General features: G+C 36.5%; 1 protein-coding gene across 1 annotated transcript in view; it reads left to right on the top strand.

Moving 5' to 3' along the window:
* TMPRSS11A (transmembrane protease, serine 11A) overlaps nt 1-27,117 on the top strand; it is an 88,277-nt gene that overhangs the window by 20,413 nt on the left and 40,747 nt on the right. The window contains exons 4-7 of the mRNA XM_006873782.1: nt 15,274-15,341; nt 17,509-17,669; nt 22,996-23,034; nt 24,990-25,161. Of these exons, the coding sequence (XP_006873844.1) occupies nt 15,274-15,341; nt 17,509-17,669; nt 22,996-23,034; nt 24,990-25,161 (440 nt within the window). The remainder of the gene's footprint in view (nt 1-15,273; nt 15,342-17,508; nt 17,670-22,995; nt 23,035-24,989; nt 25,162-27,117) is intronic.

Genomic DNA, 27,117 nt, shown 5'->3' with positions numbered 1-27,117 from the left:
GGTAGTGAGGTTGGCCCAGGATCGAACATTGTTTCGTTCTGCTGTGCATGGGGTCGCTATGAGTCAGTTCCGACTCGATGGCACCTGACAACAACAAACAACAACAATATATAGGCTGAAGACAAGCTTACGAGCTTTCTGTAATCATGTTTCCTGACATTCCTTTCTATCCAACTCAAGTGTCCATTTTACAATAGTAGGCAAGGGACACCAATATTTATAAGACAGTCTTAGTATTATTTCCCCTCTTCAAACTATGCCTTGATCCCTGTATCACAGAGCTCTGCTGTTCCAAGACTTAGCATGCATCACTATTTACCTCTGTCCAATTGAGTCCATGTAAACCTGTCTCAGTGTTCCCCTATCTACCTTGTTCTTTCACCCCTTCCCCTTCTTGAACCCTCCTGGTATTTAAAATACCAGTGGCACAGCTTACAGAATCACAGCAACATGCAAGCCACTACAGTACAACAAACTGACCAACAATAGGCATAAAGTAGTTTCTTTTTTAAAATTTAACTTTCATTTTTCTAATTGCTAATGAGTATAGCATTAATTCTCATGAGTATGTTCATTACAAAGAGAAGTGACCCAACAGAATGTGGAAATCATTAAACAATATCATTACTATCTCATACAAGCACGTTTGTGCTAAAGATACTTTTAAAATGGCTTCAACAGTATATCAACAATGAATTGTCAGAAACTTAAATTGGATTCAGAAGAGGACGTCAAACAATGTATATCAGTGCTGATGTCAGATGGATCTTTACTAAAAGCAGAGAATACCAGAAAATGTTTACTTTTGCTTTATTTGCTTTATATGCAAAGGTTTTTGACTGCATGGATCATAACAAACTATGAATAACATTGTGAAGAATGGTATTCCAGAAAACTTAATTGTGCTCATGAGGAGATGTATGTAGACCAAGAAGCAACCATCCAAAACAAACAAGAGGATACTTAATGGTTTAAAAATCAGGACTGTAATCTTTCACCACATGTATTCAATCTGTATACTGAGCAAATAATATGAAAATTTGGATTATATGAAGAAGAATGTGGCATCAGAATTGGAGGAAGACTCATTAACAATCCGTGGTATTCAGATGATAGTCTTGCTTGCTGGAAGTGTTGTTGTTATTGTTGTTTTAAAGTACCATCAAGTCATTTCTGACCCATAGTGACCCTGTAAGCATTTCCAAGGAGCAGCTAGTGAGCTTGAACTGCCAACCTTGAAGTTCAAACGGCTTTGCAGTCTGACGCATTAACCCACAGTGCCACACCAGGACTCTGAGGACTTAAAATACTTGTTAATGAACATCAAAGACTACAGCCTGCAGTATGGATTGTGCCTCAATGAAAAGAAAACAAAAAGACTCACAGCTGAACCAACATAAAACATCATGATGAATGGAGAAAATATTGAAGTTAGTTGTCAAATGCTTCATTTTGCATGGAAGGAGTAACCAAGAAATCAATCAACATATTGCAATGGCAAATCTTCTACACAAAATCTCTCTTAAAGTGTTCCAGAGCAAATATATTAGTTTGAGGATTAAAGGAACCTGACCCAAGTCATGATATTTTCAGTAGTCTCATATGCATCTGAAAGTTGGACAATGAATAAGGAAAACCATGGACAAATTGGTGCATTTGATTTATGTTGTCGGAGTTCCATGAACTGCCAGAAGAATAAACTAATCAGTGTTGGAGGAATTGTAGTCAGAATGCTCCTTAGAAGTCAGGATGGCCAAACTTCATCTCTCATACTTCAGACATATTATCAGAAGGTACCAATCCCTTGGAAAAGATGTTATGCTTGGTAAAGTATAAGGTTAATGAAAAAGAGGAATTTCCTCCAATGAAATGGACTGGCACAGTGGCAACAGCAATGGGTTCAAGCGCAACAATTGTAAAACTAGTGCAAAACCAGGCAGTATTTCATTCTGTTTTACATATGGTCACCATGAGTTGGAACCAACTGGGAGGTACCCAACAAAAAACAAAGAATGTGCATTAATAAGGAGTCTTGGTGGCACAGTTGATTAACCATTGGGTTGCTAACTTCAGGGTCAGCAGTTTGAGGTCACCAGGCACTCTGAGGGAGAAAGATAAGGCTTTCTGCTCCTGTAAAGATTTACAGCTTCAGAAACTCTATGCAGGGTCACTATGAGTCAGAACCAACTTGACACACAGCCAGCCAATCAGCCATATGCATGAATATATATATATATATTAGCCTTTTATTCTTTTTTGCTGCAAATTATCTAAACATTCGTTAGTCAATTTTCTATATAATTTCTTTTGGTTTTTTACATTTTTATGCTCAACAGGTGTCACACATCCTATAGATTGAGAATTTATTGGTTTTACACATTGCTTTTATCTTGTATCATTCTGTCTTCTATTATTTCTGATCATGGTGCCCATCATGAAACAGAAATGCATAATTTTAAAGTAATCATTCATCAATTTTCTTTTCTTTGTGATTTGCATTTTTGAAGTTCATTTGTTTCTATTTGCTTGTTTGTTGGTTTGTTTGTTTAAGAAATCCTATGCTTTTGGACCATAGAAATATTTTACTGTATTTTATGCTATCAGAGTTATAATTTTACCTTTTATGTTAATTAGGTATTTAATGCATTTGAAGTCCACCTTTCAATATGATACTTGGTAGGGATCAAGTTATTGGTGTTTTTTCCTCCAAAAAGTAAACCAATTTTTCCAATATAACCAACTAAACAATATGACCTTTTCCCCAATATATGACATGATTGTTAAGCTCGTTTCATTTCTAAGCACCTGGATTTTGCAGAAGAGGAAACGTGATTGCTTTCCTCAAACTACTCACAACTATTTTGGAGATGAGAAGAGTAACACATATGAAGATTATGTTGTATGTTGGAGATAATATGTGTAGAAGAACTTTGAAGAAAAGGAAGACCAAGAAGGGTTCCCATGGTTAGGAAAGGCTGTGTATTGTTTTGCCTTTTTTCAAATGAGTCAGGTGTTCCTGTCCACCGTCATCCCCCATGTTAGCTTTAGAAGAATTACAGGAAGAATTAAAGCCTCATTCTGAGTCACTCGTGTTTATTGTTGCTAAATCCCAACGAATAAAGCCAGAATCTTCTCCCTGTCCTTTATGTGTACTAATTAGACAGCCAAGAAAGACAGGTTTCAGGTCCTGTTCTTCCTCATATTTTGAGATTTTCTTATTTGCATGCAAATGATGTTGTAAAAGTAAAATGATTTTATGCTCAAAAATGGCTAATATCCGTCACTATTCCAAGTTCTCTGAGATAATGGCACAGACACATCTGTACTATCATCCTTCAGAGATAATAGTAACCAAACATCAGTAAGTCATTCTACCCCCAAATAAGTAGGTCACTTTCATTAGTATTCAAATATTATAAGTTTAGTTTGGGTCACTATATTAGTCAGGGTTCTCCAGAGAAGCATAACCAATAAAGTATTATACACATTGCTTTCAAGTCAATTCTAATTTATAGCAGCACTATGCCATTGTTGTTAAGTGTCGTCAAGTTGGTTCCAACTCATAGTGACACTATATAGTGTTTCTGAGGAGTGGCTGGTGGGTGTGAACTGCTGACCTTGAGATTAGCCATCATTGCTTATCCTACAGTGCCACACCTGTAGTCCAGCCTGTAGGACAGCATGTAACTGCCCCGTATGGTTTCCAAAGCTGTAATCTTTACAGCCACCACTTGTCTGTCAGTTTGTTCCACTGTAGTGGCATGTGTGTTGCTGTGAAACTGTAAGTTAGCTACTCATGTTTCAAATATCATCAGGGTTATCAATGACAGGCAGGTTAGAGTGGAGCTTTTAGACTAAGACACACTAGGAAGAAGAACCTGGTGGTAGACTTTAGAAAAGATTGGCCAGTAAAAACCTTATGAATAGTAGTGGAACACTGCCTGATACAGTGCCAGAAGATGAGCCCCTCAGGTTGGAAGGGGCTCATCTTAAAATACAACTGGGGAAAAGCTGCTTCATCAAAATAGGAAAAAACAAAACAAAAAACAAACATTGAGTTGATTCTGATTCAAAGAGACCATACAAGTCAAAGTAGAACTGCTGCTCATAGAGTTTCTGAGGCTATAAATCTTTACTGAAGAAGACCACCTAACCTTTCTTACTCAGAGGGGCAGGGAGGTTCAAAAAGCTGACCTTGCTGTTAGCAGCTCAGTCATTAACACATTGTGCCACCAGAGTTCATTAAAATAAAACTGATCTTAATAAAGTGGAGGTACTCAAGGTTTTAAAACCTTCATTTGTTGGTTTGACACAATAAAACACAAGAAAAAAACAGCTAGAAATATCCATTAATAATCAGAATTTGGCATGTAGAATGTATGGATCTAGGAAAATTGGAAATGGTAAGAAGTGACACCATCTCAAGAACAGATTTGACACATTGAATAATAATGACCAAAGATCAGATGAGTTGTGAGATGACATCAAGAACGTCATACATGAAGAAGCATGAAGGAAGCAAAGGGTCATTAAAATGAGAGGAAAGACAAAAAAGAACAACATTGATTTCAGAAGATACACTGAAACTTGCTTTTAAACATAGAGTAGCTAAAATGAATGGAAGAAATGATGAAGTAAAAGAACTGAAAAGAAAATTTCAAAAGGCAGGTGGAAAAGACAACGTATTACAGTGAAATTACAAATTTGGAATTACAAAACCAAAAGGGAAGAACACAATCAATATTTCTTAAACTAAAAGAACAGAAAAACAAATTTAAGCCTGGAGTTGCAATACTGAAGGATTCTGTGTACAAAGTATTGAACAATGCATGATGCATCAAAAGGAAATGGAAGGAAACGCACAATCATTGTACCAAAAATAATTGGTTGACATGCAACAATTTCAGGAGGGAGCATATGAATGAAAACCAGTGGTAGTGAAGGTAGACAGACATCCAAGTTACACTGAAAACAGTGGCAAAAAACAAAGTTTCAGGGTAAAATATTAATTACATTTTTCAACAAATAGGTGCAATGCTAAAGGTGCTCCCTTAAATTTGGAAGACCAACTGGCCAACCAACTTGAAGAGACCAATATTCATGTCCATTCCACAAAAGACTGACCCAGTAGAATGCAGATATTATCAATCAATATTATTGATATTACATGCAAGTAAAATTTTGCTAAAGATAATTCAAAACATTTTCAGTAGTATATTGACAGGTAGTTTCCAGAAATTCAGGCCAGATTTAGAAGAGAAATTATCAAATGACACTAGCTGGATATTGACTGAAAGCAGAAACTGTCAGAAAGAAGTTTGTTTGTGCATTACTAGCTATGCAAAAGCATTCAACTGTGTGTATCAAAACAAACTAGGAAAAGGAATTCCCAAACATTTTGTTGTGCTAATGAAGATGTTGTAAATTGACCAAGAGGCAGTCTTTTTAAACAGAAAAAAATGAAATATTGAATGGTTTAAAATCAGGATAGATATATGTCAGGGTTGTATTCTTTCACCATTCTTATTCAGTCTGTATGTGAAGAAAATAATCTGAGAGCTGAACTGCATGAAAAAGAATGTGGCACCAGGATTAGAGGAAGACCTATTAACAACCTGTGATATGCAGATAACACAACTTTGCTCGCTGGAAGAAAATGGGACTTGAAATACTAATGAAGATCAAAGATTACAACCTTCAATATGGATTACAACTCAATGAAAGCAAGAAAAAATCCTCCCAACTTGACCAATAATCAACATCATGATAAATGAAGAAAATATTTAAGTTGCCAAGGATTGCATTTTACTTGAATCCATAACCAGCACTCATGGAAGCAATAAAGACATCAAAAGATGTATTGCACTGGGCAAATCTCTTGCAAAAGACCTCTTTAAAGTGTTCAATAACAAAGATGTCACATTAAAAGTAAGATGTATCTGACCTACAAAAGGGTATTTTCAATCACTTCATACCCATATGAAAGGTGGACAGTGAATAAGAAAGATCTGAAGAATTGATGCATTTGAACACTGAAAATATGGACTCCCAGAAGAACAAATAAATCTATCTTGGAAGATATACAGTTTGAATGCTCTTTAGAAGTGAGGATGTTGAGAGTTCTTTCAGATTTTTTGGATATATTATCAGGATGGACCCAATCCTGAAAAAAAGGACATCATGCTTGGTAAAGTAGAAGGTCAGTGAAAAAGAGGAGGATCCCTAAGGAGATGGATTGAAATAGTGGCTGTAACAATGACCGTAAACATAACAGTAATTGTGGTGATGGCACAGGACCTGCCAGTGTTTTGTTCCAGTGTAGATAGGGTTGCTATGGACAATTCAAGCCTCAAGTTACAATAATGAAGGATACTATGGGGGGAAATATTAAAAAATGATCAATAAACTGTACCATGGAAGTATCAATAAAGAAATCAAATGATGTATTGTGGATTCAAGCAAAATGAAATCCTTGACCACTTCAGTCTTTTCTCCATTTAGCATGATGTTGCTTATTGGTACAGTTGTGATAATTCTTGTTTGCTTTATGTTGACATGTAATGCATACTGAAGGCCAGAGTCTTTGCTATTCAGTAGTAAATGCTTCAAGATTGCATTGCTTTCAGCAAGTAAGGTTGTGTTATTTGCACATCACAGGTTGTTAAGAAGTCATCCTTAATTCCTAATGCCTCATTTCCTTCATGCAAAAAATTATGGTGCCAACCACTCCTTCCACACAGAACACAGAAACATTGTTTAGTGGGAATTACAGACTATGGATAGAAAATACATTAGATAATTCACAACACCACACTTCATGTAGTCCAGTTTCTCAGATTATTTGTCCAGCACAAACCCTGAGTATGTATGGTGAAAGGATACAACTCTGATTCATGCGTCACCTGATTTTATACCAGGAAATATCCCTTGTTCTTTTTGAACGACTACCTCTTCATCTAGGTACAGGTATATGTACATGTATTCATAAGCTCAACTAAGTGATCTTGAATTTCCACTTATCACAATGGTGTCCATAATTTGTTATGATCCACACCATAGAATGTCTTTGCTTAATTAATGAAACACAAGTGAACATCTTTCTGGTGTTCTCTGTTTCAGCCAAGATTCATCTGCCCCAAACACTAATATCTATCATTGCAAATCCTCTTTTGAATATGGCTTGAATTTCTGGCAGGTCTCTGTCAATGTGCTGCTGCCACTGTATTTTAATTATCCCCAGTAAAAAAATTGCTTGTGTGTGTTATTAATGATATTGTTCAATAACTTACACATTCTGTTGGATCATCTTTTTTGGAGTGGGCACAAATATACATTTCTTTAAGTCAGTTGGCCAGGTAGATAGCTGTCTTCCAAGTGTCTTGGCATTTATGAGTGAGTGCCTCTAGCATTGCATCCATTTATTAAAATATCTCACTTGGTATCCCATCATTTCCTGGAGTCTTATTTTTCACCAAAGCATTCAGTGCAGCTTGGATTTCTTCTTTCAATACCATTGGATCTTGGCCTTATGCTTCTTTCTACAGTGGTGAAAGTTGAACAATTAATAAGGAAGACCTGGGAAGAATCAATGTAAGTGAATTATGGTACTGGTGAATAATATCAAAATTATTAGGGACTGCCAGACGCAAAAAATAAATCTCTCTTCAAAGAAGTACCACCAGAATGCTTTGGAAGTGAGGATGGTGAAACTTCATCTTATGTACTTTGGACATGTTATAAGGAGGGACAAGTCCCTGGAAAAAACATCATTCTTCATTAACTAGAGGATCAGCAAAAAAACAGAAAGACCCTAAATAAGATGGATTGGCACGGTGGCTGAAACAAATGGGCTCAAAGACCAATTATGAGTATAGCACAGGATTAGTCAGTTGTACATAGGACCACTATGAGTCAGAACTAACTCAAGAGTATCTAACAATAAAAACAACAACACAGTGCTTGAAAATCGACCTACTCCTTTGGTATATATTCCTTCCATCGTCTTCCTTCCTGTGTTATTTCTGTATTGTTCAGTGTTTTGTCAATAAATTCAATATTGTAACTCGAGGCTTAAATTTCTTCTTCTTCTTTTTTTTTTTTTTTTTCAGCTTTGTAACAATTTAAACAAATCCAAATTAGATATTTTTCTCTTTTAATATGATAATTCAGACATATTGTAGTACTCTTGAAGTTACGTTATCCTTTATAACCTTAAGTCCCAAAGGTTTTGTTGGTGGTGGTAATGGTGTTTTAATTCTAGGAGTGTATTTTGTATTTCAATCTCAATAAAATTAATCAATCCGAGACAAGATTAAACATTGTAAAGTTATATTCCTCTAGTTGGAGTCCTGGTAGGGCACTTTAGGATAAGTACAGGTATGCTAATCACAAGGTCATCAGTTAAAACATACCAGCTGCTCCTTGGAAACTCTATACAGAGACACTCTAAGCAGGAAAAGACTCAATAACACTTAACAATATGCAGCTAACAACAATAATTAGTCACAGATGTCTTACTGATTTTCTGATATTCTATAACAAAACATTAAAAAATACTTGTTGTCAAGTGGGTTCCAACTCACAGCAACCTTGTATAGGGTTTTCAAGGCTGGTGAATTTGAACTGCCAAACTTAAGGTTCAAGCCAACCTTGTGGTCCAGTACTTATACTACAGCACCACACAAAGACTCTTAAGAAAGAGTTATTGTTGTTGTTGTTAAGTGCCGTCGAGTCGGTTCCAACCCATAGCGACCCTGTACAAGGTTTCCGAGGGTATAAATCTTTACCGGAGTAGAAAGCCTCATCTTTCTCCTGCGGAGCTGCTGGTAGTTTCGAACTGCTGACCTTCAGGTTCGCAGCCCGATTCGTAACCACTACGCTACCAGAGCTCCTTAAGAAAGAGTAGTGTAATTTAAAAAGAAAAAAATAAGTTTGATAACCTCAGATAATATCACATTCCATTTAGTGATATCATAACCTCCTGGTGAAGGACAGAAACAATGTCACATAACCATGACACTCCACCAACACACCCACAGACCACATGGGACATAGGTCAGCAAGACACAGCCCTTGGTTCAAATTTGTGGGTGTTACAGAGATAACAACTGTGACAAAGGAAATGACCTGATCCCCAGAAGGTCAACATGTCTCAAAGTCCTGTGAGCACTACTCAGGTCTCAGGTTGGCCATGTTCTATCTGGACTTGGTACTATAACTCATAGGTGACTTCTTGAAACTTGGGTTTCACCAAAACTCTAGAGTTTTAAGTAACTGTTGTTGTTGAGTGCTGTAGAGTTGGTTCCAACTAATGGCAACCCTAAGTGGTGTTTCTGAGGAGGCACTGGTAAATTTCAGCTGCTGACCTTGCAGTCCGGTGCATTTTTCCACAACACCACACACTAACAACCTTAAAAAACTTGTAATAGCAATTTCCTTATTTGGGGAGAAAAGAAAAAGGGGTCTAACAATTTCTGTTTCACTTACAGTGTCTTGCATGTCACTGAGTAGGAGCTTTCAGTAAGAACCTACTTATGTTCTCACCCTGAATTGAGTACTGTAAAACCATTAGCTACTGAACAACCCTGGTTTAAAACCTAGTTTTGTGGTTCACTGACATGTCACCTTGGGCGAGTCACTTCCTTCTTTCTATAATGCAGATGATATTACTCACCTCAGAGGGTTAATATGAAAAATAATTGAGTTCAGAGCTTAGAACCATGCTTAGTACACAGTTGGAAGGCAACAGTTTAACTATTATAATTACTATATAACTACTACAGTCTCACCACGGAGGAATTTTCCATAAGGAATCAAATAGTCTGAAAACATAGCCACAGAGAAAAAAACTTCCTTTCAAATACTTCACGTGAGATGGTTTTCTTTCTCTAAGAGTATTATTCTCAATTTGATATAACATACATTCAAAATTCTTAAGGAAATGTCCTGCTAAATTAAGAAGTTCCTGATAAATTGTCCCTTTCATTCATTCATTCAACAAACACATGCTTTTTACCTACAGTGTGGAAAACTAGGAACTGTGGAATATGAAAAGATGAATTACTGTCCCCATCCATAAAACATTAACAGTTTAGTATGGGAGATAATGTATTTGCATAAATCATTATATAAAGAAGTAAAAAGTATAAGACAGAAGAAAAATTAAGACAGAGAAGGAACGATTACTCAAAGGATCAAGGAGCAAACCCCAAAGAAGACTATATGGAAGGAAGGGGCATGACAGGACAATGTAATAGACTGAGAAGGTCAAGTGTGAGGGAAATTAAGGGCCATGACTGAAGACAGAATTGTCAAAACTAAAAGGTACTGGTAGTGTCCAAGACCAGGCAGGTAGATTAGCAACAAAAATCTAACTCTGCAATTACAGACTCAATTCAATTGCCTTCTATTTTCTAATTCTACCTTATCGACGGCACTTAACAACAACAACAACAACCTTATATTCAGTCATTGTAGCAATGTAATGTCAATTGAGCCTTTAGGCTAAAGACGTCTTTTTAAAAAGCATATCTGATACTATCCTTTGCGCTATGCTTTTATTTTTAAAAAAGTAACATGTTTTGGTGTTTTCTTCATGATATTTTTTGATTTCAGTTCTCAGGGACTGTGATATAGGTTAGGAGAAGCAGATGTTATATTCCATCTGCGTCTTCAATGGCATACCTGTCTGAAGTTCACAGTCTCAGCTCGAAGAACCCATTATGTGAAGACAGACTGCCTATGAGAGGAGTCAGTCCGGAAGCATCTGACAGCAAAAGACTGAAGATATGTGTAAACAGAGTTAGTAAGGGAATAGGAGCTAAATGATTGGGCATGTCTGTTTGTTTGAATTGACAGCCTCTCCCTAACTCTTTCATTAAACACATAGCTAACCTCCAATTGCCCTCTTAGAAATTAATCTCAGTGTAATTTCCAGCATTTCAAAATTATCAAACAGAAAGAGGCACTCCCCTGAAAGGGGGGCATCTTTTGTTCAATGTTACAATACTAACTATAACTACAAAATTCTATAAATGCCCCAAGGTAGAATAGATTTTATAAAGCATTGGCTCTCTTGTCATTGTTAGAGTCCTGGTATGACTCTGTAGGAGAAACACTGGACTGTTAACCAAAAGGTTAGCTGTTCAAATCTATCAGCTGCTCTTTGGAAACCTCCAAAAAGTCACTATGAGTCAGAATTGACTCAACAGCAATTAGCAACATTATTATTACTGAGTGCCCTGGAGTTGGTTCCTACTCATAGCAAGCCCATATAGGGTTTCTGAGGTTGTATGTTTTTGTGGGAGCAGAAAGCCTTGTCTTTTTCCTATAGAATGACTGGTGGGCTCAAACCACTGACAACCCAGTTCACAACCTAGTGCCCTACCCCTGACTATTAAGTTAAGTACCGGAGAGTCGGATCCAACTCATAGTGACCCTGCACAGGGATTCCAAGAAATGGCAGGTAGGTGTGTAAATAACAATGAATTTAAAACAAGCTGTCACAAAACTAAAAAAAAAAAAATTTTTTTTAAATAATAATACCCTTCAAAATTTCTGGGAACTTATAATACTAAAGTGTTGGTAGGAAGAGTGTTTCTAGTGAGGTAAATCTTGATCTGCCAGGGAAGAATGATTTTACAGTCTCTGTTTTTAAGTACCTTTGAGTCGGTTCTGATTCATAGCAACTCTGTATATGGCTTCCAAGGAGCAGCTAGTAAGCTTGAACCACTGACCTTGCAATTCAAACTGATCTTGCAGTCCAGCACATTAACCCACAGCACCACACCAGGACTCCTTTTACAGTGTCCAGAAAGCTATTTTATGCATGTACTTCATTCAACAATGAAGTTTATATTAATGTTTTTTCTAATTTTCCCTTGTAGTAAAATCTAGTAGTATTGTTGCCGTGAAGTTGGTTCCGACCCATAGTGACCCTGTAAAGGGTTTCCGAGGCTGTAAATATTTACGGGAGCAGAAAGCCTCATCTTTCTCCCGCGGAGAAGATGGTAGTTTCAAACTGCTGACCTTGTGGTTCACAGCCAGATTTGTAACCACTACACTACCAGAGATAAGAACACTTTATACCAGTCTCTGTGTCCCAAAATTTCTCAAACTTTTGTACTCATATTTCCTGAATTACCTGAAGATGACTGAAATACAGATTTGCAGGCCTCACCTCAAGGAGCTCTGGTAGCCTGAGGTTATTAGTCCGGCTGCTAACCAGGAGTTCAAAACTATCAGCTGTTTCTTAGGAGAAAGATAAGGCTTTCAGCTCCTGTAAAGAGTTACAGCCTCAGAAGCCTTATGCAGGGTCGCTATGAATCGGAACTGACTCCAAGGCACACCACCACCACCAGCCTTCCCCTCAGACCAACTGGATGAAACTCTAGTGGGGCAGATTCCAGGAATCTGAATTATAAAGAAGAAACTTCTTTCTACTGTGATTACAAAATTACTCTCAGGCCCTGTCTCCCCAAACTAACCCTGAAAGCTAGAACTGATGCTGGGTTTAGATAGTGTTCTCAGAAGACATGTTGCCAGATGAATGATGTCATCCAAAGTATCAAATTTTAATCCAGTGCCTTCATCAACAAGTTATGAACTGCTAAGTGATCAATCATGGATGGAACTTATTTAGAAGATAATTATAAACCAAACTTCTTTAAATACACATTTTATTTACTTTTCTTCCTTTTAAAACTTGTCACTTTTATTGAGTTTTGTTTACCTTTTCTTTTATTGGAGTTTCCCATAGGTAATAATAGTGCAGTCTGTGTATGACAAGAAGATAAATGATTATGAATATATCAATCTTATAAAAGTTGTCTTCCAAATAGTTTTGCTTCTAGCTTATAAATCCCACATTTCCACGCACCACTTAGGTTTTTCTTATTCAAGTATAAAGGTATGTTTTGGGTATTAGCAATTTCTGTTTTCTAAATGATCTCCCTGATCTTAACATTGCAGCTATTACTAAAATATACTCTGTGGTGCTGTGGGTTAATGCACCAGACTGCAAAACCATTTGAACTGCAAGGTCGGCAGTTCAAGCTCACCAGCTGCTTCTCGGAAACACTATACAGGGTCGTTATGGATCAGAATTGACTTGACAGCACTTAACAACAACATGTATGGTACTTTATCATTGTTGTTGTTAAGTGCCGTCGAGTCGGTTCCGACCCATAGCGACCCTGTACAGGGTTTCCGAGGGTGTAAATCCTTACGGGAGTAGAAAGCTTCATCTTTCTCCTGCGGAGCGGCTGGTAGTTTCGAACCGCTGACCTTAAGCTTCGCAGCCCGATTCGTAACCACTACGCTACCAGACTTTATCATTAGGTCAATCAAATATTTTTTAACTTATTGATATATGTTCTATGAAACAAATTGAAGTAACATTTACAATACATTTAATAGGAGGGCCTGGGGTTGAATACAAAGAGAGGGAACCTACAGTTGGAAGACCTGGTTCAAGCCCCAGTTTATTATCGGTGTGATACTGGAAACAAAACACACTTTTCTAAGTCTCAGTCTATTCTTCTAAAAAATGAGAATGAAAGTAGTTCTATTTTATAGGGTATTTGTAAGGATTGAATTAGATACGGAATATTTTGGTTCCTAAATCAGAGTCCTGGTGTGGCGCTGTGCGTTAATGCTCCAGACTGCAAAGTCGTTTAAACTATAGGGTTGGCGGTTCAAGCTCACCAGCTGCTCCTCGGAAACCCTATTTAGGGTCGGAACTGACTGGACAGCAATTAACAACAACAACAAATAGTGGAGTACTGGGGTGGCACTGCAGGATAATCGTTGGACACTAACCACAAGATCGGCGCTTCAAACTCACCAGTCGCTCCTCAGAAACCCTATACAGTGTCCCTATAAGCCAAAACCGATTCAACAACTCTTAACAACAACAGGAGTCGGACTAATTGACAGCACTTAACAATAATAATGCTAAGGAAATTAGAACTTGTTGCCTGTCCCCTGAAATGCTCTCCCAATTTACTTTTTTTTTTTTTTTTTCATTTTCGGTTCTTGCAAATCCTTCTCACATACTAATGTAAACTATAAAACCCGCATTCAGATGCCACTCTTGCCACCCAGTGGTCACTAGATGGTACTGCAAATGAACGATACGTGTGATGAATCCTCATAGAGATGTGGCAAGCAGGGCAAAAACATGAGGCAGAAGCAGTAACTTTTCTTTCCCTTCCTTGGTAAAATAAGCTGAAAGCAGAACTATGATCTACTCTTATAATAACTATGAGCTACTCTTCTAACAACAACAAGTTAGAGCTACTCTTCTAACTCATATAGCACCAGCCAACTCTCTTCTCAATTTACTCTAAAGCACACAATGAACCATAACAATTGGTTTTAATCTTTGGTTTTCTTCTAAATCCCTAACACGTCATCCCTATGTTTCACAGCCAAAGGCCTACAAAGAGAGCTGAGGCCTTCAGTGCCAAGATGGGGACAAGAAGTCAACAGCAATTTACTACCAAATTATACGTTCACTTTTTTTTTTGGTTAGTCTTTATAACTCTATGAGTGGTGGTGGTTGTTATGCCATGGAGTCAATTCCGACTCATAGCAGCCTATATTGGATTTCAGAGACTGTAAATGTTTACGGGAGCAGAAAGCTTCATCTTCCTCCCCTGGAACAGCTGGTAGTTTCAAACTGCTGACGTTGAGATTAGAAGCCGGATTCATAACCACTATGATACCAGAGCTCCTTAATTCTATGAGTAGCACATCAGTATCTTTGTTTTGCAGATTAGGAAACTAAGGATCAAACTAGTCCACAAACTTTCCTAAAGCTACTAAATTTGTGAGCAACAAGATAGGCTTCAAACCGAGGGCCATGAGACTCCTCACCACCCCAAAAATCCTCCCCATCTTTTTTGTTTCATCTCTGCTTTGTATCTTTCTGTGTCTTCTTCTATGGAGTTTTAGGAAGGTATTTTTTATTCTAGATATCTACTTCTACCACATGAAAAATATCTGGGGATACGTTTTAAAATCATTAATACCTGTGTCCCCTCCAGAAGAACTGAAATAAAAACTCTGGAGAAGAGGCCTCAGCATCTATATACGAAATTCTGCAAGCGATTTTGTTGTACTGGAGTGGAGAGCCACTGCTGTAAATAATTATATTGCTTATATTCATTACTTCCTATTCCTTTAATATTTAATTAAGTATAATTAATCAATAATATTTTACCTTATGATAAAGTATCTTATTAACATATCATTTCTTTCTTATAATTGCAGGTAGATGAGATATTTATAGATTCGTCCTTAAGCAAGCATTATATCAAGAATCAAGTAGTTAGACTGACGTATGTATATCTGGACAAAGGTAGAGTCATAACGTATGTCTGGAGGGACAAGGAGCAAAGGAGTCAGCGGTGGCTGTGTGCCGTGGAGTTGGTTCCGACTCACAGCCACCCTGTAGAGGGTTTCCGAGACTGTAAATCTTTAGGGAAGCAGAGCGCTTCATCTTTCTCCCGTGGAACAGCTGGTAGTTTCGAACTGCTAACCTTGTGGTTCGCAGCCCAATTCGTAACCACTACGCTACCAGAGCTCCTTAAAGGAGTCAGAGTACCCTGATTTTAAGAGTGCACCTATGGGTTAGACTCTTGGTTAGGATTCATCATAAACATTATGTCTGTAACAGCCTTGAAATGTAAGACTGGCAGCTATTTTGCAAGTGAGAAAACTAAGTCTTGGGGGTGGGGAAGTAGTGAGAAAAAATTATTTATTCAGAATTCCCCAAGTGATAATATCCCCAAATGAAAGAACCAAGACCCAAATGCCCATAAGTTGACTGCAAGGCTTAGGACCTACCAAAACTCACAGCCTTGGGAAAACCCAGAAGTATAGTACCCATACGTACTATGTTGTATCCACACATGTTATATCTAAAACTATTTAGTAGACAAAATTGACTACAATATAGAATCACAATTTTTTAGTTTCTGTTATAATAATGTTTTTGTTTGGCAAAGAGGTTTGGAAGACTGAAAGAAAGGTTTCAATTATGTTATTTTCAAAATTGTATAACAGAACTCATACTTAATATAAATCTATGCTCCTTTACAAAGAGGCTTGAAAAAGTTCATGGAAAATGGAATTAAAAGATAATGAAATTTTTACATGAACTTTTGAAGCATATATGTAGATATAATATATACCCAGATTGGATTTATTTGAAGTAAATAATATTTTTCCTCACCAACAGACTAATGCGTCATTGGTAGAGTTATTGAAAGTTGTTTGCACCTTTACTGAATAATTAATGGCCTCGGAAAGGATTTTATATTATGAATTGGACAATTTCTATGATTTTAGGAGACAAACTCATATAAATTTTGAAACTTTCTATATGTCATGCCTCTATTTTCAAATTTAGATTTGTAATTGCATTCTAGACATATTATCATAGTATTAGGAACTCCTTTAAATTTATAGCTAGAATCAATATGGGAGTTTTCATGTAGGTCAAGAGAGATTCCACCTACTAAGCAATGTTAGCCCCACTGATTTAATATGGAAAATAACTTGGTCATCTGATTACCAATTTGACATAAAATTCTGATGTCTTCATGTTCCAGAGTATCAATGGTCCATAATATATAAAATGTACCTCAATTTACATGATACTCTCTTTTTAAGCCAAAGGACTAGCCTTTCATTGTTTTTAGAGCTTTGACTTTTTGAAGTATAAAGATAAGGTACATGATAAATCAATACTTACCAGTCTAATTTTTTTAGAAAGATTAAATTGTTTGATGTTCCATTTTAAGAATACGTAAAGTCAGTCTCACAAGTGAAGAGACTTGACACTTTTTATATTAACAGAAAGTTTGAAGAGTTAGACAGGTGTAATCTGGAGAAAACTCAAAGACCACAGTATTTCTATATTCAAATATTTATGTGGAAGAGGAATTTGATGTTTTATGTATTTCTAACTGTCAGTCTTAAACCTATTGGTATGAATGATATAGAGATACATATTTTAGGTCAAAATGAAGAATTATCTTAAAATCAGAGTTGACCAAAAAGGAATGAGCCTCTTTAGGGTGGTAAATTTCCCATCATTTTAATGATTTTTACTGGGACTAAAGGACTGTATGTCATGGATTCTGTAGTGGTGATTCAAGTATCAGATGGATGATTAACCTAAGAGAGCATTAAAGTTTCTTTCAACCCTCAGAGTCCACGATTTTAATCATTTTTTTGATGCCTATGTCATACATAAATGCTATAATAAATCTTCAAATTAATGATGGTGGTACATTTTAAACCGTTTAGAAAATTAGAAAAGAAAACACATTAAGAAATGACTTTTGGTTCGAGAGTGATGCTTAGAAGGGTGTTGATGTGAGGATTAGTCCTGATGCTCTCAGTAACCAGGAAACAATTCAGGGAAAGAAGATACAGGAACAAGTGTAGAAGAGTACTGACTCTATTTGCTGACTATGACCTTTCTCGTGTGTATCTTAGTCCAGAGGAAGATGGTGTGAAAGCAGATATCATTATGGTGTTCCAGTTCCCCTCTACTGAACTAAGAGCTATAAGAGAGAAGAAAATCCATACTATCTTAAAGCAAAAGATAAGGAACACAAGAGCCCTGTCAATAAATGCCTCATCAATTCAACTTAATGGTAAGTGGGTTCCTTTGTATGTGATGTGAAGTTCTTCTTAAGTGCATTTTATGAGTGAAATTTACTAGCCATTATTTTCACTTCAAATAATAGCTAGAGTTTAGCTGGAAGGATCTTTTAAATATATATAAAAAGGAGACCCTGACATTTCAAGGATTTAATATTTTCAGATGAAAACATGTCCAAATTAGCCATCCAGTGCTTTTGCTTATATTAATTGAATAGTGTTTGTTCTAAAATCAAAGCAAACCTTTGCCACCAGCAGAGATTAATTTACTCAGCCACTGCCTCTGTGACTAAGTAGGTGAATACATGGAGAGTTTAGTAACAAATGTATTTGTGGGTGGCACAGTACTAAAACACAAACTCATGTGTTGTCTTTGAAAAACTGCCAACAGTTTCTGTATATATTAATGCAATAGAGATTTTGTTAACTTTTTCCCCATGGATACTTGGATGATATACCAACTTTGGAGCTACTAAAGCCATCTTATAACGAGGTTTTAAATATTTTTAAACTAGCAAAAATAAGTGATTGTTTATACACATTTATACACAGTTCCACTTTTTTGCTCCAACTTTAGCTCATATCATCACCACTCCTGTAAAACAACCTTTATTAACTCCTTTCTGTATGCTCTTCACATGTAATAGCCAATTTAATTTCTAGATCCCTGCTAAGTAGATGTAAAAGGGATCAAGGAAGGAATTTAGTAAGCAAAAGAGTTAAAATTCAAAACTAGATCTTATATCAAAATTATTTTACTACCATTTCTCCAGATGTATTCCTGAGATATTAGTGTCTTGAGAGGCCCCATGAAAAAAAGTTGTAGTCAAACTAATTTTGAAAGTTTTAGAAATGTATCACAAGTATTAAAGGTTCTGAGGAGCCCACCTACACAGAAACCTATTTATCTTTGTACACCAAGCTGTTTCTAGAAGCATTCTGTTTCATCAGGTAAGTGTAGAGTCCCAACACAGATTCCTATGGATTTAAAAGAGTTCACAGAAAGAATTAAAGGAAACGATTTATAACAGAGGTGAAACAAGATATCCTGCCCTGGTAAGTCTGGTTCACTCTTCAAGACAAGACCTGATCAGGATGTGAAAATCTGAGGGAAAGGGAAGGGCAGAAGTCTGCTGATGTGACAAAGAGTAAGCTACTCAGGGAATAAAGCTGGGAACCTCTCCCATGCCAGTAGGGATGAACCTGTCAAGAGTTCAATCCATCTTCTTTGTTAGGAAGGGAAGCAAATTAATCAAGGTTGAGAAATAGTGGCCATTGTGTTAAGTTACATGATGTAGTCTGTAATGCTCAACAACTAGTTACTTTACCAGGAATATAAACACCTGAGCTATCTCAAACCAGAAACTAAGCAGGAAATAGTCATAGACTGCCTGGCTTTATTGTTTCTTACCGGCTCAGCTTCTGAGCTTTGGTTTACTTAATGACTGTACTAGATTAACAGGCAGGATGTGCTGATGGAGAACCTAAGTTGAGTCAGCTGACTAACTCTAACTCCACTGAGTCATTGCAGGACCACCCAAGTATATTGGGCCATGCCTTTGCCTGTTTCTCATCAGTAAAACTGCAATGAAAATGTTTATGCTTCCTTAAATCATAGAAATATTATGAAGAAGTATAAGAAACCAGAAAACATGATATAAACATAAAGGCCATTACTATTCAGAGAGCTTTTAAATTGTGCATATGCCATGGAAACCTGAAAACATTAATTTAAGTGACTGGAAGTAGAGCTAGAGGTTTTATCATTTCCAAATGTAAAAAACTGCAGAATTGCTAGTACTTAGGAGAGAGAGGCCCTTTTAGTGGAAAGCCCAGCAGAATCCTTATAGGCAAAGCCATTATTCTCAGGAACATTTAATTTAATCCCAATCTACTTCCAGTGAATGGACTGTCCTCACTTCTACAGAATGGAAAACTGCAGAAATATCAGACCAAGTCTGACAGATATTAGACCAAAGTATCAGAAATGATCATGCAGTCCAAGATTTATCTAGAATTTTTTTCTTTGTCAAGGATCTGTGTTTTGTTTTGACAAATAACCTTCATGTGATGTAATATATCAAAGTAAAGTTAAAACACACTTCTTCACATTACCAACGCCATGCCTGTGGTAGTGCCAGGGCTTCAAACTGGTTCATTCCAGTTCAACCCCTGCTGATAATTTGCATTTTCACCCCAGATATACTGAATCAAAGTCTACATTTTAACAAGATCTCCAGGTGATATTTATAGACCCACAACTAATTCTTATTTGTATATGATGAGAGCATCCTGATGTATACATAAGAATTATCTAGGGATCATGTTAAAATGTAGATTTGTTTAGGTATATTTAAAGTGGATATGTAAAAAATTCTCAGCTGGAGGAACAAACTGGTAAGGAGCCCTGGGTAGAGCAGCTACATGCCAGTTGCCTTCATGTATGCTACTGTTCCCATAAGGATGTTTGTAGCAAGTTGTTGTTGTTAAGTGCCTTAGATTCAGTTCTGACTCATAGCAACCCTGAATAGGGTTTCACAGGAGCGGCTGGTAAATTTGAACCACCAACCTTGCGGTCCAGTGCATTATCCAACAGCGCCATGCCAAGGTTCCTTGTAACATGTAGAGTTCTAAATGTATCTAGATTGCTCCCAAATCAAAAGAGTGTTGGGCGTGGCCTTCAATGCTTTGTTCCACTCCAAAACCTGAAAAGTATAAATTAGACAATTAGTCACAATCAGAAATCTTATCAGCTAGTTATTTGCATATGGGTACTTTGCCTCCAGGTGCAATAATCCTCCTAAATTTGAACTTTCAGTTATACTCACAAGCATTACATACCCTTGTACCATTCCTGGAAATGAATGGGTTGAATCTTCAAACTAAGTTGAAGAAGTTTTAGCTGAAGTATTCTTAATATTATACTATATTTTCATATTTTACTACTAGGGATAAATTGTATGAATTTTAAAAAGTGAAAAAGACATGTACTACTTTATACTATATTTGAGAGAAAATTGAGTTTCTTCTACCATGTGAGCACTGACAAACTGTTCTTAAGCATATGCATTCTTTATCAAATGAGCATTTGGAAATATCTTTAAAAGTATCTTTGAATTGAGTATTTTCAAAGCCTCCCTCTATGTAGGTTCAACATCACTAATTTCCCTGGTTGAACTTTTATAGAAAGTGAGTAGAAATGTTCTCACTTTGCACAAAAAAATAAAATGCGGAGAATATGAATTTGTAAAACAGGGCGGGAAGAAATAAACTCCTAGTGTGGTGCTGTAGGATCAGCACTGGACTGAAGGTCGGCTGTTCAAGTCCACCAGCTGCTCCTTGGAAACCTCATACAGAGTTGCTATGAATTGGAACCAACTCAAGGCACTTAACAACAACAACATCCTCATTCTGGAGTTCTGGTGTGGTACTGTAAGATAAGCAGTTGACCATAAAATCTATTTGAAATGCAAAATCTTTGGTTCAAACTCAGAAGTCGCTCCTGGGAAAACATATACAGGGCCACTATGACTTGGAACCGACTTGACAGCACTTAACCGACTTAACAACACCAATCTTCATTTTGGAGCACAGTGGCCCCACACAATAAGCACTAGACTGCGAACCACAACTTCCGCGGTTCAAGCACACGAGCCACTCTGTGGGAAAAAGATGAGGTTTTCTCCTTCCATGAAGGAAACACTATATGGAGTCTTTATGAGTCCGAACCTACTTGACAGAACTTATTAACAACAAATCCTCATTCTACTCATTAAATATTTGTTACTTGAAAATCATCATAGTTTCATGCAACCTTCCACTAATTTAAGTTTAAATGTTGTGTTTTCTTTGTCAGATTCCTAACTCTATTATAAAATGACAGAGTTTAATCTTAGGGTAAGTTCAATATTTGTCTCCTATCAGCAGATGTTAGGTAAGGATACGCAATAGTTTACTTTTTAGAAATGCATTTTTATAACTAGAAAATGGTATTTTAGAAATAATTTAAGTATACTTTATGATACAAATTTCAGGCTTTTTTCCGCCCTATAACTCTTTAATCAAAAAGGAAGCTTATGAGAAAATAAAAAAAAAAAAAAAAGAAAAGAAACCTTACATAAAATCTTAAATAATAAATTTTTAAAAGCAGATCTGTTCTGGTTAAGCCTGGTTTGATTTCACCCTTAGAGACCTATTTATTTGCTCCTTCTTTCCAATTTCTTGAAGTAGAAACCAAAAAGACTCTAAACTGCATTGATGAAACCACCACACTGTACTAATGCAAGCTATTTATGGTTTAGATACCTTAACCATTCACTGCTTGGGGTGTCATAACCCAGTTAGGGTATCTGCAAATAACTACAAAATTGTGCATGCCTGTTGTCATATCTGAACTCTGGTACTGTAATTATTAAAGAACTCAACTGCCATCTGAAAGATGAACAGGTCAAAACCACTAACAGCTTTATAAGAGAAAGATGTGGTCATCTGCTTCTGTAATGTTTTATAGCCTTGAAAACCCTATGGAGCAGTTGGACTCTATCCTATAGAGTTGTTCTGAGTTCAAATTGACTTCACAGCAGAGGGTCTGGTTTGGGGGCGTTGTTGTATCAGAGAGCCATTGGCTTAACTTTTTAATATGCTCAACTGTCTAAAATGCATATATGGTCAGTATCCTCTGATCATTCTTGGCCATTTACAATATGTCCCCCACAAAATGTGTGTCTGCCTGGGCATAGCTGATTCTCAGTGGCTTGGCAGGTGTGAATAATTTATTTTGGTAATTAAATAATGATGTAGCCACACAATGTGATTTGATGTGACCAGTCAATTAGTTGTAGGGGAATTCAGTTGGGATGCAATGCCCTTCCTTAGGTCACAGCCCTGATTCAAGGTAAGGGAAGTGGGGTGTGGCCTGCATTACCTTTATCTTATAAAATATAAAAAGGGAGAGAAGCAAACAAAGAAGTAAGGACTCACTACCACTAAGAAAGAAGAGCTGGCAGTAGAGTGCATCCTTTGGACCTGGGGTGCCTGTGCTGAGACCCTCCTAGACCTCCTAGACTGATGTCAAGATGCAATGAGATTTCCAAAGAATGCTGGGCCTATAGATCTTCCTCAAGAACTGACAGAGAGGAAAAGGCTTCCCCTATCGCTGGTGGTCTGAATTCGGACTTCTAGCCTCTTAAACTGTGAAACAATAAATTTCTGTTTGCTAAATTCATCTACTTGTACTTTGATTATTTCTGTACTCTATAGCTAAGACAGACACCAACTGGGAAATTATCAAATCATTATTTGTTTTCTTTTGTTTTTCAGCAATGAGCTCAACAACAGGGAAGCTAACTGTCCAAGCATGTAAGTTTAGTGAGCTTACATACACAAGTTCAAATTCTACACCAGTAAAGAAATCTTCAAATACGAACTTATAGTTTCCCATCCATGTCCCACATTTTGGGGGGAAGAATAAGAATTGGACAATAATTATAAAGGTGTGTTTTACCCCTAGTATAAGGAAGCTACAGAAAGTTTGCGGGGAAAAATGAATTGAAAGATAATGGGTTTTTCCGCAAAGCTTCCTTATATTCAACCCTTTTTTATTCCTAATCCTGCAATTTAGCTCTTAGTCAGGTTCAAGAAAAATACCTTAAATGGTGGAAATGTTTAGGCAATTTGAAGAAACTCTTTATTTCTGGTTTGGAAGTGAACTTTGCTTTTCTAAAATTAAAAATTCTATGAAATATGCTTTCTGCTAGAAATAAAATAATGAGAAAGTAATGGATTTCATTACCTGTAACTGACCTGCACAATTTGTTTAATATACTTATCTCCATAGTATAGTGTCTCTCCACTCACTTACTTTCTATCACCATGGCCTGCATTTAAAATATTTTTTACGAGAGTGGTAAAGAATTTGAGCAAAAGGTTTACACATTTGCCTTTATATCTCACTAACTTAGCAAACACGTGCATTTATTTATTCAACAACTTTCTTTTACATGAGCCAAGTCCCAAAAAGTAGGCCAGATACTGACAATACCATTGTGCCTAAGACATTATCTTCATCTTAAAATAAATTACCATTCAGATATAAGAGAGATCGATAAATAAATTGGGAAATGTTACAATTTGCGTGATAAATATTATGACAGAGAAAGTGCACAGTGCAATGCGAGTCTATAAAGAAAGTAGCTGACCTAGTCTTCCCGCTTCAGAAAGTAATCCCTGAAACAAGACGGAGGAGAGAGCTTGAATCAAATGAATGGTGAAGTGAGTTTCCTAGAAGCAGGGAATAGTATGTAAAAATATCTCCAGTCAGTTCTTGTCATTGGGGAAAAAAAATGTCAATATATCTGAAAAATAAACTGGGGCTTGAGAATGTTAGGAAAGGGCATGATTAATAGTAGTCAAGACCAGAACCATTCTGTAACATTTTGCTTTTATTTAGAGGGCAATTAGAAGTCACTGAACCTACACAGCCCAGAAATAGCAATTTCACTCAGGCTATAATGTGGAGGATGGATTAGAGGGGCATGGCTGGAAGCAGAAAGAGAAAATGATAGTCTAAACTATAGTAATTACAAAGAAATGGAGATTTTTTTAAACGGCTGACTGTAGTTCAAGTGTAATCAGTGCCATAAAATGAATTTTCTTCTTGGAAACCTATTTACTAGGGGCAAGAATAGAACATACTGTATTTTCTTTATTGGCATCATGCTCAAAATATGCTAATTCTTAGTAGGAACCCTAAGTAACAAAATAATATTTAACTTGATTAATACAATTTAATATATGTGGTTTGTTTGCTTGTTTTCACTCCAACAACTGTGAAGATGAAGTTTATGTGGACATAATGGACCAGAGACTTGTCATGATACATTAATCCTATACACTTTAGGAACTAAGGTTATCAGAAAAATAGATGGGGAAGTAGGTGCAAACAAATGAACAATTGCCATCTGGCAAGGGGGGAGTTGTTCTACTGATGACTTTGTGTCAAGGTAGCACTGCTGGATCACTCAATATGGGGAAACAATATTCTTAGTGTAACACGAAGCCACAGGACTTATTGGACACTTTCTTGTGTGTCACCCTTTACAGTTCAACATAGCTTCAGTAGGCAGCAAATATCCATATCTACAAATATGGAGGTGAACAAAATATCAACACATCAGGATATATAAAGAATACTGATACTGTATATGCTTGTATAATGATAGATAAAAATGCATTGCAATACTCCATTAAATTCTCTGAATCAAATACAATTCAGGGAGCCAATTTTTGTATGTTAATGATCTCATTTCTTTCAGGTTGTGGTAAACGCGTTGTTCCATTAATAGTCAACAGAATAATGTCTGGTGACCTTGCAGCCAAGTCTGCCTGGCCTTGGCAAGCTTCCCTTCAACATAACAATATACATCAGTGTGGAGCCAGCTTAATTAGTAATACATGGCTCGTTACTGCAGCACACTGCTTTAAAACGTAAGTTACTGACCTTAATTTGGACCCCACTACTGGAAAAGAAAATCACTGAGTTTTCTCCTATTTTGAGTAATAATCAATCCTCAAATTTCACTAAGGTAAAAATTTTAAATACATATTTCAGGTTCTTTCCTAAAATGTGTTGCTTGTACACTTATTTGGAAAAGAGAGAATGGTAGTCATTATCCTAATATTGGTTGATAAGTCACCAAAGTTTTAAATAAAGAAACTATGTAAGAAAGCAGAAATTGCAACACAAAATATTTACTAATAACTTTAAAAATTAATCCTTTATCAAATAACCATCTCTAGTTAAAAACTATTTCTGTTTCACCCAAACATCAGGTCAATCACATACTGATCATGAATAATAAAATTAACTGTAAAGTAAAATTATAGTCTTTAAAAGATGTAAGAAGTTTGTAGCAGTCATTAAGGGGAACTGCTCAAATCAAATTTATAGTCTTGCCACTGGTGTAATTAGAGCAGTTCACAACTAGAATGAAAAAATTCCCAGGCTGATGAGAACAGGCAATTCAAAAGAAATTGCCTTGATTAAGAAAGGCCACATTTGGCCACCAATGTGATCTTTGTATGCCATAACACTTCTTGTTAATGGTTCACACCAGACAATAATAATATTGTGCTTTTATCTTTTTTTTTTCAAGCAGATAGCTAACACTTGCTTCATTCTTTATTCATTCTTTAAGCAATAATACCCGCCATTAAGTCCATCCCTAAATAACTGAGTCAATTTGATTTCTGTGTATTCTATCTGGTGAGGTCCATGTGTACAGTCATCTCTTATGCTGTCTAAAGAAGGTATTTGAAATGAACAAATCATTGGTTTTGCAGAATTCTATCATGCGTTATCCAGAATAATTTCTATCACCAAGGCCATATTTTCCAACTACTGATCCTTCCTCTTGGTTCCCAACCTTTGCATTCCAATCACCAGTAATGGTCAATACATCTTGATTGCATGTTTGATCAATTTGAGATTGAAGAAGTTGGTAGAATTCTTCTATTTCATCCTCACTGGCTTTAGTGGTTGGTGCATAAATTTGAATAATAGTGGTATTAACTGGGCTTCCCTGTAGTCACATGGATATTATCCAGTCACAGACAGCTTTGTATCTCATGATTGATCTTCATCTGGAAGCTCATCTGAAACTTGTCCATTATGGGTGACCCTGCTGGTATTTAAAATATTGGTGGCATAGCTTTCAGAATCACAGCAACTCACAAGCCACCACAGTCCAGAAAACTGACAGAAGAGTGGTCAAACAAAAAGATTTACCTGTGCTTTATTAACTACGCAAAGGCTTTCGATTGTATGGATCATGACAAGTTATGGACAACACTGAGAAGTACGAGTATTCCAGAACACTTAATTGTGCTCATGAGGAATCTGTACCTGGACCAAGAAGCAGTTATTCGAACAGAACATGTGAACACTGAATGTTTTAAAATTAAAATAGGTGTGCGACAAGGTTGTATTCTTTCACCATGTTTATTCAACCTGTATGCTGAGCAAATAATCTGAGAAGCTGGGTTATATGTTGAAAAGGATGGCATCAGGATTAGAGAAAGACTCATTAACAATCTGCGATATGCAGATGATACAACCTTGCATGCTGAAAGTGAAGAAGACTTAAAACATTTACTGATAAAGATCAAAGAGCACAGCTTTTGGTATGTATTACATTTCAGTGTAAAGAAAACAAAAACAAAAGTCCTCAGCACTGGACCAATAAACAACATTCTTATCAATGGAGAAAAGATTGAAGTCGTCAAGGACTTCATTGTTCTTGAATTAACCATCAACACTCAAGGAAGCAGCAGTCAAGAAATCAAATGATTACATTAGGCAAATCTGTTGCACAAGACCTTTTTAAAGTGTTGAAGAGCAAAGATGTTAGCTTGAGGACTAAGGTGTGCCTGATCCAAACCATG

The sequence above is a fragment of the Chrysochloris asiatica genome, unplaced genomic scaffold, assembly GCF_000296735.1.
Source record: "Chrysochloris asiatica unplaced genomic scaffold, ChrAsi1.0 scaffold00254, whole genome shotgun sequence".
In the NCBI taxonomy this organism is placed as follows: domain Eukaryota; kingdom Metazoa; phylum Chordata; class Mammalia; order Afrosoricida; family Chrysochloridae; genus Chrysochloris; species Chrysochloris asiatica.
Note: the sequence above shows the minus strand (reverse complement) of the source record. Positions and strands in the feature narration are given on the sequence as shown.